At 42.9% G+C, this 13,327-nt stretch overlaps 1 protein-coding gene across 2 annotated transcripts; it reads left to right on the forward strand.

The window, feature by feature from the left end:
- Positions 1-4,192: 4,192 nt before the first annotated feature.
- Positions 4,193-12,850, forward strand: sall2 (spalt-like transcription factor 2). Of its 2 annotated transcripts, none has more exons than XM_061732771.1 (3): positions 4,193-4,500; positions 7,661-11,481; positions 11,704-12,850. In XM_061732771.1, exons 2-3 carry the CDS (start codon positions 7,984-7,986, stop codon positions 11,953-11,955), a joined length of 3,750 nt encoding a protein of 1,249 aa, XP_061588755.1. In that variant the 5' UTR covers positions 4,193-4,500; positions 7,661-7,983; the 3' UTR covers positions 11,956-12,850. The 2 variants fall into 2 exon arrangements, with proteins under 2 accessions (XP_061588755.1, XP_061588756.1); XM_061732772.1 differs by having other exon boundaries at positions 7,740-11,481.
- The last annotated feature ends 477 nt before the right edge of the window (positions 12,851-13,327 follow it).

Here is a 13,327-nt window from a genome sequence, read left to right on the forward strand (position 1 = left end):
GTGCAACACTGACAACACGTTTGTGTTCAGTATTCTTCCAGATTCTTGCCCCTCCCTCGAGTTACAGTATGTGCATGCATATAAAACCAACAAGGATTCATTGATGGTAATCAATAGGACAGATGAGATAAGAGGAAGAAAAGGAGGTAGAGTCCATTTTTTTAAAGAGGAAGGGGGGAAAAAGGCCTAAATTTAGTCAAACAGAGTCAAACATTTAACTGAAATCTAAAAAACATATTTTCTGTTGTCATAAGATTAACCCCAGGTAGGTGACTGATGTTTTTCTAAAATGTTTGGGTAGACTGGTGTCAAAAAAAAAATTCAAACTAAAAGGTTTGAGGTTTCATCTCACAAAACATGGATTTACTACTTTTTGCTTTTGGCAAAAGAGAAAGTGACACTTGGACAAAACAAAAACTATATTTAATTGACAGCATTACATGTATATATATATATATATATATATATATATATATATGTGTATATATATATATATGTGTGTGTGTATATATATATATATATATATATATATATATATATATATATATATATATATATATATATATATATATATATATGTGTGTATATAAGATTTCTTCTTTTAAAAGTGCAGAATCATGACAAAATGTTTACATATCAATCAAATTGTTTCACTTGGGATTTATCGTATAGTCAAACCTTTTTTTTAAGTTCTGCGGTTACAGGAAATGGAGAAGCAGTATTTCTGTTTCTTCATTTCCTACTTGTCTGGATGTTTCAACAAGTCATCATTGTGTGTTTTGAGACCTTGAAATAGAGACACGAGAGATAAGTGCAACAGAAACGGGATGAAGGAGGATAAGGGACTCAAGCAATGATAACTTTGTGATTAGATACACGAGACAAATACAAACACTATCAAAAATAAAACCATAAAATGTAACAATGTCCAAGACCTGGCCAAAACAAGGTATATCAACACATAATAGATGAACAGAAAATTCGTTTTTGGGGATCCGTCAATTAAAAGACAATAATCATCCTGTGAAATATGGCTAAAATCCTCACATTTTCTAGTACAACTCTTTGCAACAGGCAAAATTTGCAAAATGTCTTGATGCATCAGTAGACATGGCTCCGAGTTCATACAAAAAATGAGTCACCTTGGGAAGTCACTACCTCTGATTGAGTAACTAGGCTGCTTGTCCTTCAAAAAAACCGACACAATACTTTACGTATTGTTGTAAATGCACACGAGCTACCAACAGGAACATAAAGTCATGTGAAAAGATTATCAAAAAACCAAATAAAGTATTCTTTGTTTAATTTATATTAGTTTTATACATCGGGACATTATACAAAATCATCAGGTTCATACCCAGTCTTAAAATGAGTCTTCAAATATAAATACAACCTCAGGAGACCAGCAACACATGGTGTCATTATTCATAGAAGAAAATCTGAGCCAAAGTACTGAATCACACAGGTAAAAAAAAGCTAAGTACAACTCATTCATATAGATTAGCAGCAATAACTTCAAGTAATACTTTTCCTTATGTCATCACTAGTCTTTTATGGAAGAATCCTGCCCAGTCTTTCTCTTTTTTTTTTTGCTTCAGTTCATTAAGATTTGGTCATTTATTTAAGCTCCAGTCTCAGCACTTTTAGTCAGATTGAGGTCTGGACTTAGACAACATTTGCAACACCCTGAGTCATTCTCTCTTTCAGTTATTTTGAAGTAGATATGTTGGTGTGCAGAAACTGGCGTCCCATTTTCAGCCAAGCTTTAGTCGCTGGACAGATTGGGCCCCACATTTAAACCAGGATATTTTGGTTTACACAGACGTTCATCTGATGACTGCAGTGGCGGCAGGAGTGTTTGTTGTTTGTTTTTCTTTTTTTGCACTTGTGGCCTTATTGGGAAAGTAGGTAGACAGGAAATGAGCCGGGGGGGGGGGGGGGGGACTCAAACTTGCACCGCCTGCACGGGGACTACAGCCTCTGCAAATGGCGCCCCCTCAACCCACTGACTTATCCAGGGCCACGGCAGGAGCATGACTACCCAGCTCTTCATGTCTCTGCAAAACAACTCCAAATCATCATCCTTCCACCTCTGTGCTTCACAGTTAGTGAAAGGTGTTTTTAACGATATGGTCTTTACCAAACACGATGCTGTGCACTACGGCCTAACAGCTGTTGTCTGTACATGACGGACATTGTTCAAGAGGTTTGTTCAACAGAAACTTCCCAAAAAAAAAAAAAAATAAGGAAAAAGAAAAAGAGAGACAAGAGAGAAAGGGGGAAAGGGGAAGAAAACAACAAAAAAAACATAAGCAGTGCTGCAATGCTCATTTTAGTGAGAAGAGGATTTCTTCCAGGAAACCTTCTAAAAAAAGCTATATTTATAGTCGTTTTTAATCATACAACCATAAACCTTAACAGTTAACACGCTAACTAAAACCTGAAGGGTCTGAAACTTAACGTTTAGGTTTTCTGCTGTTTGGCTCAATTTATCCTTGCTGGGACATCCAATCCTGCAAAGATTAACAAGTGTCATGTTTTTCACAGGTTAATAATCTTTCTTTTCTTTCTCATCAATGAATAAAACAAACAAACAAACAAAATGCTTTATAACCCTTCCTCCTAGACTGATAGGCAGCATTGGCTGACTAATTCAAAACCCTTAATTTCATATTCTTTTCAAATTTGTAATTGAAGTTTAAGCCATTTTTAAAAGGTCCGGGACCAAGTGGATCTCCCAACTGATTATTTCCATTTTATTGCACGTTTTTCTGTATTTGCAGGGAGTTCACCGAAAACTCAATTTTTTTAACCAAGGTTTAAGCTAAAATCCATGCCAGATGTCACTGGGTCAGAGGCGTCTTCTATCCTGGACAAGTAGTCAATCCATCAGAGGATGTTTTAAGATGATTTTAAATGTCATTCTTACTTATTATCTACTTTTAATCCATTCAGTCTATGTTCGTATCTGTGCGTATGGTCTAAAACAGTGGTTCTCAAATGGGGGTACGTGTACCCCTGGGGGTACGTGAAGACACTCCAGGGGGTATGTGAGATTTTAAAATATACATATACTTAAAAAGTAGCATCCCTGCAAAAATCCTTTTAAAATAAATATTTCATAAATAATTGAGGAAAATATAAGTCTAAATTCATAAAATGAATTTTATCTTCAGGAGTAGTCTATACAACTTATTATCCCCCACACCAGGATGGTTCCACCTAACCTGTCAATCACCTGGCTTCACCTGTCAATCACTTGGACCAACGATGGAGTCGTGGTTGAAGCGTAGCAGCAATATTTTTATGTTTAATAAATCAGTTACTGATGGCACGGTGCTCTGTTTTAGGTCTTTTTTTACAACCAAAATGCTTTGCGCTGGTTAGGGGGTACTTGGCTGAAAAAAATATTTCACAGGGGGTACATCACTGAAAAAAGGTTGAGGACCACTGGTCTAAAACACCTTGAACTGCCTGTTTGACATGGGCTACGTGAATAAACATATTTTGCGTTATTTGTCCTCCGTGGTATCACACAGACACACGATTGAACACAGAACATCAGATTTCCAAAATGTTTCCTTTTATAGAGGGGCCATACTTGCTGATGATGGATTGTGTACTAGTGTTTCATAAACTGCTCCTGCATTTTGCTTAAATTGACATAATTAATAAAAGGGTATATTATATGATGTCAATCTAATTGTAAGACCTGGTAAAACCTTGTACAATTGCAAGAGAGGGTACTTCATCTCATATTCCACCTCACTTTGACTTTTTCTATCACTCCTCATAAAGTAAATGTGCCAAATTGTGTGAGCCTAACATTAGAAAAAAGATGCAGGTCAATGAGAAGCTTGAAGGCAAATGTGTTTTTCTTTATTTGAATCATTTCATGATTTTCCAGAATTGGGAGTGCACTATACCCATGCTAACCTCTGCCATCTGTGCCACATCTAAACCAAGTGTTCAGCCTGAGTGTCTGCCTGGGAGTCGCGGGTCACCGGTGGAGGCGGACAGACATCCAGCCGGAGACCTGCGCAGACAGACGGACAGAAAGTGCCGCAGAGAGCGCAGACAGGCCGGACAGGAGCAGGCCTCGACACCAACACAAAGAGGGGAGGAAGAGCAGCACGTTTATCCGGTTTAGCCGACAGAAATAATCCCCCCCCCCCCCCATCCCTGATAGTATAGCGGGTAGCCTTCTGCAACTCCGCACCGCCCCTGCCTCTGCCTCCACTTCAATACCAGTAAATAGAGGCACATTCAGGCGTAATGAGTATTTACCCCGAGACGTGAAACAGGGTTTTCGACGGAGATAAATAACAAGGGGGGGAGAAAAAAGAAAAAAAAATGCGTCTGTCCGACTGCGCATCCCCGTGAGGGAGCAGGGAAACACTGCAGCAGTGTCCCGACCAGACTGACAGACATCAGCTCCAGAGCCTCGTCCACTCACCAGCCTGTACTGTATCGATGCTAAAAATAATCCCACCCAACATGGTAAGTTATATTTGCTCAAAATGTACATTTGATTGTCTCGACGACGAGCGGCCTGTGGTGGAAATGCACATCCGGGACTGTTTTTTTCCCCCTTCCTTTCGGAGGACTCGTAATATTTTATGAATCATAACTTGTTATGATATGGGAGCGCGCTCGGCGTGCAACAGGTCGCGGTACAGTAGCGGGGACGCGCTTCCCCCAGCTGCTCTGTTTTGCGGTGGTTTTCCGAATATTACGACGCTAAACGACTCGCCCCGCGATCGTAAACGCGATCAATTTAGCAAGAAGGCACGACTAATGTCTCGTTTGCATGTCAAAATGGTTATTGTTTAAAAAAGCGATTTTGATGTTTGTTTTCATATTTGGTTACACATGTTAAGAGTTTTAAGGGTATAACTCATATTTCTTTGAATTATGAATTATGGATTGCGAGCTGCAGGTGTATTGTCTAATGTCTATAGATTGCCCTTTTGAAGCTTTTTATTCCCACATCGGTTATTTGTTTGCACAGACATGTGCCCCTTTTTCAAGGCCCAAAAGAAATTTTTTTTTCATTCGGGCAGGTTTGCCTCGGCCGGGATCATCATTGAATCAACGACTGCCATTTTCCAACAAATCAAAACCTTTTTATTTGAGCATTTTAAACTCATTTCATCATATTTGCACATCCAATCATTCAGATTTCTCCTCCGACCGAGGGAGCGTTTTATTATTCTGTCCAGGTCCCTGAGAGGAGGGAGGGAGGCCACAGGCCGAGGGGGGGAATTATTTTTCTTCTCTCTGGCTGCGTCTCTTTCACTACCTTTTCACTCCACGTGGTACGTAAGCAACGGGGACGAGGGTGACAAGGGAGCATTGTGGCTCCAGTCAGTGGCCTTATGTGCTGGAGAGGCTCTGAGGGTGATGTCCGCTCAGCTACACTGCCTCCACGCCATTGTTGCAACATTCCTCTGCATCTCAGCCCTTTTCACTTTCCTGAGGTCTCCCAGGAGCCAAGCACACATAGGTTACCGCTCACACCTCCTACATTCAAAAGGGTGTGACAGGGTGTGCTGTGACCAAATAGGCCCAATGTCGGCTTTAAAATGAGCTAATCTGGCTTTAGTGTTGTGCTTTTTACACACTAAAGGACAGAGATACATCTTGGGAGATTTCACTTTCACACATAATAAGTGGAAGCCTTTACAAAGATAAAGCAGAGATTCGGTGTAGACCTATAATAGATTTCTAAAGTGAGGCATTGGACTCGGGTTAAAGACTGGGTGTTCACTCGCCATTTGAATGCAAAGTAGCCTGATGTAGTGGATGAACAAATGTGTGAGTGTGTATAGAAGAGAAGGAGGGCCAACAGTGAGTTTTTAAGAAAAGAAACACTTGTTGAAACTGTCAAACCTACTTCTTTTCTTTTACTGGATGCAGTGTGTTTAGTCTAATCGACCTGGATCTTGCAGCTACTGTAGTTTGATTATTTTTTATCCTATTTATTATTTATTTTTGATTTTTTTTTTTCTTGTCAAAGTAATTTAGATGCCTACCTTTTCAGCATGCAAGGAGACATTGTGACAGTTGTGTGCTGGCCATTGTGCTTCAGCCCCATCCAGCGGAGGCATGTCCCGCTGGGAACAGAAATGACCCCAGCAGCGTATGAGTTTGACCCTCGCAGCCTCTCGGATGCTTGAGTACGGTGAGACAGCTTGTTCAGCGAGTGCAGGAGCAAAGTTTAAACCACAGTTTCTGTCTGTGAATAATGAATTCGTGCCGGTGAATTCTTCTCACGAAATATGAACTACTTTATCATAAAAACAGGAGCTGAAACTGACGTCATGTGTGCAGATTGCACCGTGTCATTTGAACTAAAATGACTTTTCTCACCTCTTTTGTAAAACAGCAGTTTTGCAGCTGAAAAGCTAATCTCAGTCATAATTTTTTAATGTTTCTATTCATTTTCATTGACAGGTAAATTATATCATGCTTCATGCCATACATGTACTATTAGAATATTCAAAAATGGTTGACATTTATAGTGTTAACTCAGAAATTAGTTTTCAATGGTTTCAGCAATAAACTGATTCTCTTGCTCCATGATATCTAAGTAACCTCATATCCCATGACTAAAGTGGCAGACCATCCAGTATTTAGCGATAATAGTACATTTTAAAACGCAAAAGCAAGAGGCAGCCAAAAGGTTAAGGAAAAGGAACCTTTGTGAGGCACTGTATATGGTGCTCTAACTCCAGTATGAGCCCCCATTGTCCCATTTCAGCTTTGTTACCTTCCACTGAAGCGTGAACATACCCAAGTGTGTATGTGACGGGGTCTGTGTGAGAGCACACAGCGGTGTGTATCTGTTTGTGTGTCCATTGCGGTGTTAGGGACCACAGTGTGTTATAAAAACTATAACTTACAAGCGAACAGCAATATATTTGTGTGTACCGGAGCATTAGGAGCATTGTATATATTGACAAATAAGCTGTGTGTGTGTGTTTCTCTACGTCTGTCTCTCTGCACATTCCTGAGTTAAATGTCCCTGTCAATGGATCTGTGAGTCATCATGTCTGTTTACAGGCCAGTCTGTTTTCTTTGCACGTCACCTTGCAACCCCTGCCTGCACTTAAACAGTATCAGGAATGCAACGTCAGAGTGTTTAAAGTCATGTCTGCCAACCAATCCGTCTTCTGGCTCGATGGCCAGGATCTAACCCTTTGTTATCCCACTGGGCTGCCAAGGCAAAGGCTCTTAAAGATATGGAAGTGAAAGAGGCAGAGATAATAGTGTCTATGGGTTCTTGTGACTTTATTTTATGGGGGTGGGGGTACTGCTCATTGGCGTACATGTGTTGCCCTGGAAACCAGCCAGAGTCCTCCATGGGGAATAGTGCATTCTTGCAGAACAGTGAGATCTGTGTATGCCTGTGTATTTGTGTGCAAGTGTATGTGCCTGCATGCCTGGTGTGTGTGGAGACAGCAGTAAAAAGCCACAGTTGATCGGGTAAAAAAAAAACAAGAGGGATGGTAAGATGGTGGAAACGAAAACCCAGAGGTTAAAGTCATCACCTAAATAATTGTTGTTTTTTTTTTTAATATTCTATACATGTATTATTCCTCTTAAATCATAGTTTACCTCACTAAATGTTTGAATGTTTTCTCTTAAATTTCCCCAGATGACAACTTGACAGTGAGGTCACACTCCTTCCCAGTTATCACAGATTCACTGTTGTGCTCTTCATCTTCTCCTCAAAGCTCCCAGCTGCCACCTGTGCGCTGTTCATCCGTCAAGGGCTCTTGGACGCCCCCTCAACCCACGGAGGGTCCATTACAACCTTGTTCATCAAAACAGCACTTCCAGAAACCCCTCAAAGACCCAGAGCCCTCTCGTTCAACTGACTCCTCTCATTCTTCCCTCTCACAACTTGCACCTGCTTGTTGACTGTGTGGTTGGAGTTCTTCATCAAGTCCCTTCATCCCCTCTTCCCAAGGTGCCCCCATGGCGTCTCCCAAACTGGGCCTGTCAGCCACCACCACTTCCTCTTCCTCCTCATCGTCCTCGGCCTTGCTATGTCCTCCACCGCAACCCAGCAGCCCCAGCCGAGTGCCCGAAGGCCCCCCGAGTCCCGTTACCCCCATCCCAAGCCCAGGAGTGACATCTGCCTCAGCTGCACCTGTTAGGACACAGCTGAGCATCGCTCTGATCCTGGAAGAGCTTCGAGTGCTGCAGCAAAGGCAGATCCACCAGATGCAGATAACAGAGGAGATCTGTAGACAGGTCCTACGCCTTGGTGAAGCCTCTTATAGCATCGACACACCCTCCCAGCATCTCTTCCCTCCTCTGTCTCAACTCTGCCTTGAAGGCGGCAACCGACCCTCCTCCCCTCCTACCCAGACAGTTGCTTCTCAGCCCCCCACTTCTGTGGCTCCTCTCTTGGCATGTTTCTCGTCCCTGCTCCCTTCTCAAACAGTCAGCAAACCTGCACAACCATGCATGTCCTTGTCTCAAATTCTGCAGCCTCACAAATCCCAGATTGAGAGAACAGGGGCCACCGCAGGGGCTCATGGCTATCCCTGGGAGAGTTCACAATCCTCTCCATCCCGTACAACGTCCTCTGCGGCAGTCTCCATGTCCTCTTCTAACTATCCCCTAGCCTTGTCTTTAGCGCTACCCAATCGTTCTTTTCATGAGAAGTCTCATAATATCACCTCAGTCAGTGGCCAGAGCGACCTGTCCATTCTAAACTCATCCCTCGCTTCATCAGTAACAAATATCCCAAACTCACAGCGTGGTTTACAGTCCACCTCCACTGGAGGTGACTCCTGTTCTTCATCCAGCTCAAGTGGTACTGGTCGTCTCCATCATCCCTGCCGCTTTTGTGGAAAACTGTTCAGCAGCGACTCTGCTCTGCAAATACATCTCCGTTCACACACGGGGGAGCGGCCCTACCGGTGTCCAGTGTGTCACAGTCGTTTCACCACACGGGGTAACCTGAAGGTGCATTTCCTTCGCCACCGCGAACAAAACCCAGAGCTGTCACTTTCGCTTCTGCCACCATCTTTGTTTGGGGTGGCTTTAGGGGCCACCGGGGGATCTGAAATAGGACAGATCAGTGGTAGCAGTTCTAGTGGCATCAATTTTACACAGAAGAAGCGAAAAAGAGAGAATGAAACCTTTGGAGATAATTTGGAGAGGACCACTAGTGAGGTTTCTCTGGGGACCTCTGGTGGATCTGCCCCTTCCACTCTAGCTCTCCCACCAAGTGTGGATCTGGCTTTGATTTCTCACTCCCTCCTGCAGCTCAACAGGGCTGCTGCTGTTGCCGCTGCAGTCTCTATCACTTCCTCCTCATCACACTCATCACCCTCCTCTTCAACTTCCATCTCTTCTATGGCTTCCTCTCTTCTCTCAAACCCATCCTTGTCTTCGTCTTCCACCATAACTGGGTTTTTTAAAAGTGCCAGACAGCAGCTCTTTGACGAAAACACTCCACCTTCTGCACCAATGCTGTCTCCTGCAGTTTATTCCCAGCTAGCCCACCTACCAAAGCTTCTTTTCCCCTCTGCCTCTACTTCGTCCTCCACCCAGGCTGCACACTCATCCCTGTTTAGCCATCCCTCACTGAGCTTGTTACATTCCCAGCTACCCTCTACTGCAGGTTCCCAACAATATGTCTCCAGCAATTCCCGTCTTTCTTGTCCAGCTTCTTCCTTTCCTAAAGTCTCAGGCCCAGCAACAACTACTACACCCTCTTCCTTGCCCTCCTCCATGGCTACTGCAACCCCTACGTCTGAAACCTCCAAGCTGCAGAGGCTGGTGGAGAAGTTGGAGAAGGTTCCTCCACACACTTGGACTTCCTCTTCTACTCCTACTTCCATACTGGAGATTTTATCTAACAGTACCCCTACCTCCTCAGTGGGTTCAACCAGTAACCGTTTGACAAATGCCAGCACCTCTACCACATATGTCACAGCGGCCCCATCTTCAAACCTTGTCAGCACCTCTGTTTCATACTTCACTCGAGAGATGATAGCTGCCCTCAGAATGAGTGAAAATGGAGCAGGTGCAATGACTGGTGACATTCTACCATCACTAAACATCCCAGGATCAACACCTAACCTGACAAACAATCAATGTGGAGTGTGTCTACGGGTGTTGAGCTGTCCTAGAGCGCTGCGGCTGCACCAGGCCACGCACCTTGGAGAACGTCCATTTCCATGTAAACTATGTGGAAGGTCCTTCTCCACCAAAGGTAGTCTGCGATCACATCTCGCCACCCATCATGCTCGACCACCCAACACACGTGTCCAAAACTCTTGCCCGCTGTGCCAGCGCAAGTTCACCAACGCCCTTGTACTTCAGCACCACATTCGCATGCACCTTGGTGGACAGTTGCCCCCAGATGGCAGAGATGACTCAGAACACGAGATGTCATCTGAATCTAATCCCAAATCTTTGTTACAATCTCCATCCCAGTCCACTTTGCTAGTCCCAAATGTGGTCTCAGGTCCAACAACTAATCCAGCTGATGACTCTGAGAGCCCAGATTTAAGCTCAGAGCTTCAAACTCAAGAAATTACCTTTGCCCCTGTATCCAACAGCATTAAATCTTCTGAACAAAGTAAGTGTGCATCCTCAGTTCAAATCCCTCCTACTGACTTTATCCCTGACTCTTTCATGGATGCTACCAAACAAACCCCATCGGTAGACAGTGCAGAACCCCCAGTTCTTTGTCTCAGTGCATCCTTACCAGCCTCCATGCCACACGGTCAAGCTTCACCAGTTGAGCAAGACAACCAAGTTCAACAGCAAGCCACTGCCAGTATCCACATTCCTAAATCTAATTCTTCACCGCTTCACTCCATTGTTACCAAAAACACAGAGTCACCTCCTACTATGTTAGTAGACTGTAGAGAGGATGAAGGGTCTATTACCTCAGGTGCCATTCTTGGTTCCAAACAAAACCTGGAGGACGTAGAAAGCAAATCTGCTAATGATGCTCCCTTCACTTACACTTGTTCCAGCACCCCTTCTAACCCCACCCTGAGTCAAGATGTTTGCAACCTTAATGCAATGGCACTCTTGGAATCAAGCTCTGCAACCTCAAGGCCCCAATCACCAGAACCCATGGAAGCAGAAAAAAACGACTCTCCCCCACCTGCAACACCAAAACCAGACCAAGTGGCTATGCCTGACGAAGACCCCAAGACAACACCCAATGTGGAGGATTCAGACCAAACAGAAGAAATGGATGGGTCACAGGGAGCAGATACTTCTGTAAGGGAGACACCCCAGAGCTTTTCTATGGGTTCAAATGGGAGGGAAGTCCAGGACAAAGACATTAAAACTAGTGGACTTGTTTCAAGTGAAGCTCTGGATCCTTCTGTGCCCATCAGCCTCGCTCCAACCCTTCCTTCTCCAATGTCACGCCCTGAGAAAAAGACCTATTGCTGTGCTGAGTGTGGAAAAGAGTATGCCAGTCGCAGTGGACTGAAGGTGAGGAACCAACCATATGGTAAAAAATATAATTGTTTTAATAGATATAATAGCAAAATTACCATCAAGGTTGGGTTGAAATACAATTTCCCATCTTTGATAGGAGATTGTATATAGTCAGCAAAGAATTGGGGCTAAAAGTTCAATATAAAGATGATCTTTACCATGGAGTCTGAAACAACTCGTACAGTGTTTAAACTATTATTATTATTTAATTTCCAGGGGCACATGAAGCACCATGGTGTGGTAACCAAAGCATCACGTCCAGCAGCCAGGAGCAGCCGTTCCTCCTCTGAGCAACTTCCATCATCTGCATTGTTGACATCCTTAAACATTCCAGCCACCAGGAGCTCCGTGGGCTTCTGGAACCAGTACGAGGCTTTCCTTAACACCAGCAATGAGCCAGCAGAGGATCCAAATGCTGCGGCTCAAGGTGAAAATGAAGTTGCACAGCCTTCAAAATCACCTGTGTAATAGATTCTAAGGAAGATGGACAAGGAGTCCAGTGAGGGAGTCCTAACTCCAGCTGGAAATGTTCTGGTGTTTTCAATCGTTGTTTGCCCTTAAGCACAACTGAATTGTTATTTGCATAGTGTTGCTTCCTTAAATTTCAGGTAGCCTGTCAGTTTGGTAGTCAGAGTAATATGTTTGTATGTGACAGTTTTGTCAGTCAGCTTGGTCCTGTATAGCTACTGTATAAATAATGCATAAAAGATATTCAAGAAGTAAAGAAATGAGTCCTGTTATTGCTGGGCTTGCTAAAAACGGACATGAAGACCTGGGTGAAGAACTTCCCAGCACACCCAGACGATACTATCAGCTTCTGTAAGGACTCACGGAAAAGTACATTAAAGAAGTACTTTAACTCATTTTATGTCAGTTTGAAAACATTTTGGTGCAGTTGTGCCATATACTAACTTTAACACGAATGGCACCAAAGAAAGTTTAATCCGAGTTACAATTTTCCTTTGTTTCAATCTAGGAGATTCTTTCGGATGTAACTTAGGTTATTAAGTAAGCAGAACTGAACTTTGCAAAGTCAACAATATGAATGTGTTACTGTGGGGGATTATTACGTGTTTTATCCCCATTTTGTGGTCCTGACAACTACTGGTTCTGTAATTGTGGTTTACTTTTTTTATTGTACTGTCCTGTCAAAACAGAAGCACACCTACAGTGTTTGTGAGCCCACCGAGGGCATGATCTATGAAGGAAAAGTGTTATTATTATTATTATTATTATTGCTGTTGTATGGTTCAAAATTAATATCTGTAACACGTTTGAAGATACTTAAGTTACTAAACCTTTACATTTATAAATATCTATCAGTCTTTGTCTGTTAGCTGTACTTTCAGTATCTCCATATTAAAAAGCACTTTGGAGAAAAGAATCAAATGTCCGGAGTTTATTTCAGATAATAATACAAACTTATATTCACAAACACAACATACAGTATATGTCTTGAGTGTCTGGTTAGTTCCTTCGTAATCCCTTTCCTGCAGTAAATAAAATAGTCCCTGCTTCCTGCCAAAACTCCCATCTCCCACAGTAAATATTGGGTGTGGATCACACCAACTGACTTGCTTTTTCAGTATGTGTACTTGTAAGGTAGATGACAGGTTATGATGTCATGTCTCAAATCTCAGTAAATTCATTTTGTTTTGTCTTTGCCATGCTCGCTTTATATTAAATCTGTGTGTATTAATGAGACAGAGCTCAATCTAACGTCCATGCTATGATGTGAAATCCAGAAGTGTCAATATTGCAGACAAATGACAATAACTATACAGTATTAACACATTAAAAGATGTTTGCTGTGTTGAGTCCTAAAAAGAAGGGGGGAAGC

The sequence above is a fragment of the Cololabis saira genome, chromosome 10, assembly GCF_033807715.1.
Source record: "Cololabis saira isolate AMF1-May2022 chromosome 10, fColSai1.1, whole genome shotgun sequence".
In the NCBI taxonomy this organism is placed as follows: domain Eukaryota; kingdom Metazoa; phylum Chordata; class Actinopteri; order Beloniformes; family Belonidae; genus Cololabis; species Cololabis saira.

Bases quoted from the DNA above. Each gene is read 5' to 3' on its own strand.
- sall2 (XM_061732771.1), top strand. From the start codon at position 7,984: ATGGCGTCTCCCAAACTGGGCCTGTCAGCCACCACCACTTCCTCTTCC. The intron at 11,482-11,703 runs GTGAGGAACCAA...TTTAATTTCCAG, and splicing joins CCAGTCGCAGTGGACTGAAG to GGGCACATGAAGCACCATGG.